Raw genomic sequence first — 2,191 nt, forward strand, 5'->3', positions numbered from 1 at the left:
CCCGAGATGCACCGCACGTTCTGGTGACATCCACGCTGGGATGAGGTGAAACGGTTGTTTTCGTCTTGCTGTTATTAGCTGCCTGTGAATTAAGGTATAGCGGCTGTTATATCGGGAATACCGCAGTGTCCCCGGCCTGTAGGGTACCCCCTTCCCTCTGGAGTTACTGCCAGACTGACGGTGTCACCCCCCGCTTCGTTTTCGGTGAGTTTATCGCCATGTTATCATCCGTTCCCACCAGGCTAATTGCGCGAAGGTCGCGCAGCCTGTCGCCGTGCAGCCGCGTCCTCCAGACCAGCGCCACCGGGGCCGTGTGCCAGGGCGTCCGGGACACACCGCCGGAGACCAACCGCAACCCCATCGTGTCCACCTCCCGGGTCTCCAGAAAGGGTATTTTAGCTGAGGACACCAGTGGGACCAGTGTGAACCCGTCGGTGCAGTACCACCACCTCGCCCCTAGATGGCTGTCCAACCTGGAGAACCGCCGCAGCTCTTGGGCAGCTCTGGCCAGCAGGGGGCGCAACAGTAACCAGTACTGGGAGGAGAGCCGAGGAGGAGGAGGAGGAGGAGGAGGAGAGGGCCGGGGGACGGGTGGAGGAGCCAGCCGGGCAGGAGTGGCCTCTGCCGGTGTGCTGTCTGCTGCAGCCGTGGCATTCTGCCTGAAGAAAGATACTGATAACAAAGGTAAACTCAGTCAGCTGTCGGTTGAGGCACAAAAGACATTCAAGATCACAGAGAAACTGAGTTAAGCTTTAAAAAGAAACAGTGTTTGTAAAGTTGTCTGTCTCTGTTTCTGCTATAATAAGGTGATGCTCTTCTGGAGGCAGCAAGGACCAACAACTCTCAAGATGTGGCCAGGTACCAAACACACAGTCTTTATTATGTTATCTTTATTTTTATGTCCGCAGTACGTAATGTTTGTCCACTTTTATACTAAATATGTATTCTTATAGTACATCTTTCACAGGCCTGTATATATATATATAGAAGCACAGCACAGAGAAGGCTCTGTCCACTGGCAGCCGCATGATTCAGAGAGCTTGTAGTAAGACTGTGTAGTTGGTTGGTGTTTTACATGTAAACGTTTAATAATAGAGTTATTACACCAGAGAATAGCAGATATTATCTTTATTTGTCATGATGACAGTGGAACCTGCAGTTTGGGATTTATTAGATAAAACTGCACCACTGGACACCTGCATTAGTCCTGATGATGATGCTGGTTGATGATGAAGTGGAGCTTTAGCGATAGTACTAATGCAGTTCCTGCTTTAGAGGAAAGGAAGAACTACCTGGGTGGATTATTTTTAAATAAAGATGTCAGCTAAAGTTTATAAAGATATATCATTTCTCTTTTTTTAAAGTTAAAATCAGTAGAGAACTAGTGTGTGATATTGATAACAAACATATATATATATATATATATATGTATATGTATGTGTATATATAACATATATATATATATATATATATATGTATGTGTATGTGTATATATATATATATATTATGTATAGTCCCTAGGTATAATAGTATACTACGCTATATGATAGCTATATAGTACCACAATGGTTGTTTAGGATTTTGGTAATTTAATAATTTTTAAATTATACCAATTTACTTTGTACTATCGTACGATAACTAATGTTTTGTGTCAGAGAATTATATCCCCACGTAATACTTGTATACCTAAATCAAGATATAGTGTGATACTTTTAGGCTTTGTCAATTTAAGCCTGGACCCCTATATTTCAATCGCGCATTTACTTGAGTAAGAGGAATCATAAGTGGTCTCGCATCCCGGCTAAAGCTAAATCCATAATAATGTGAGCTGTCAACCTGTATGGGACTGCTGGTCAGTAGAAAGTAGAGATTTAGTTAGATAAGATAGATAGGATACGGGACAGACGGGAGACCGACAGACAAGACAGAGCAGACAGACAGATAGATAAATATAGATAGGATAATAGATAGATGATAGATAGATAACTTATTAATCCCCGAAGGGAAATTGGGTTGTCATAGCAGCCAGGTACATTAAAATATACAATAAAATACACAATAAATAAAACTTAGATAGAAGATAAAAGTTAGGAGGTAAGGTGCAAAGAGTCGTAGTTGCAAGAATGGTCAATATGTGATATGAGTGGAGTGTTATTGTTAATAACAGTATATAATATAATAATATAATATT

At 42.0% G+C, this 2,191-nt stretch overlaps 1 protein-coding gene across 1 annotated transcript in view; it reads left to right on the forward strand.

Moving 5' to 3' along the window:
- The window catches only part of clpb (caseinolytic mitochondrial matrix peptidase chaperone subunit B), a 29,147-nt gene continuing 26,956 nt past the window's right edge, over window positions 1-2,191 (forward strand). Inside the window, 2 exon segments of the mRNA XM_035680442.1 lie at window positions 1-684; window positions 807-858. Coding sequence (XP_035536335.1) covers window positions 219-684; window positions 807-858 — 518 coding nt within the window. The 5' untranslated portion in view covers window positions 1-218.

The sequence above is a fragment of the Morone saxatilis genome, unplaced genomic scaffold, assembly GCF_004916995.1.
Source record: "Morone saxatilis isolate NCDOM2014 unplaced genomic scaffold, NCSU_SB_2.0 Contig8, whole genome shotgun sequence".
In the NCBI taxonomy this organism is placed as follows: Eukaryota; Metazoa; Chordata; class Actinopteri; family Moronidae; genus Morone; species Morone saxatilis.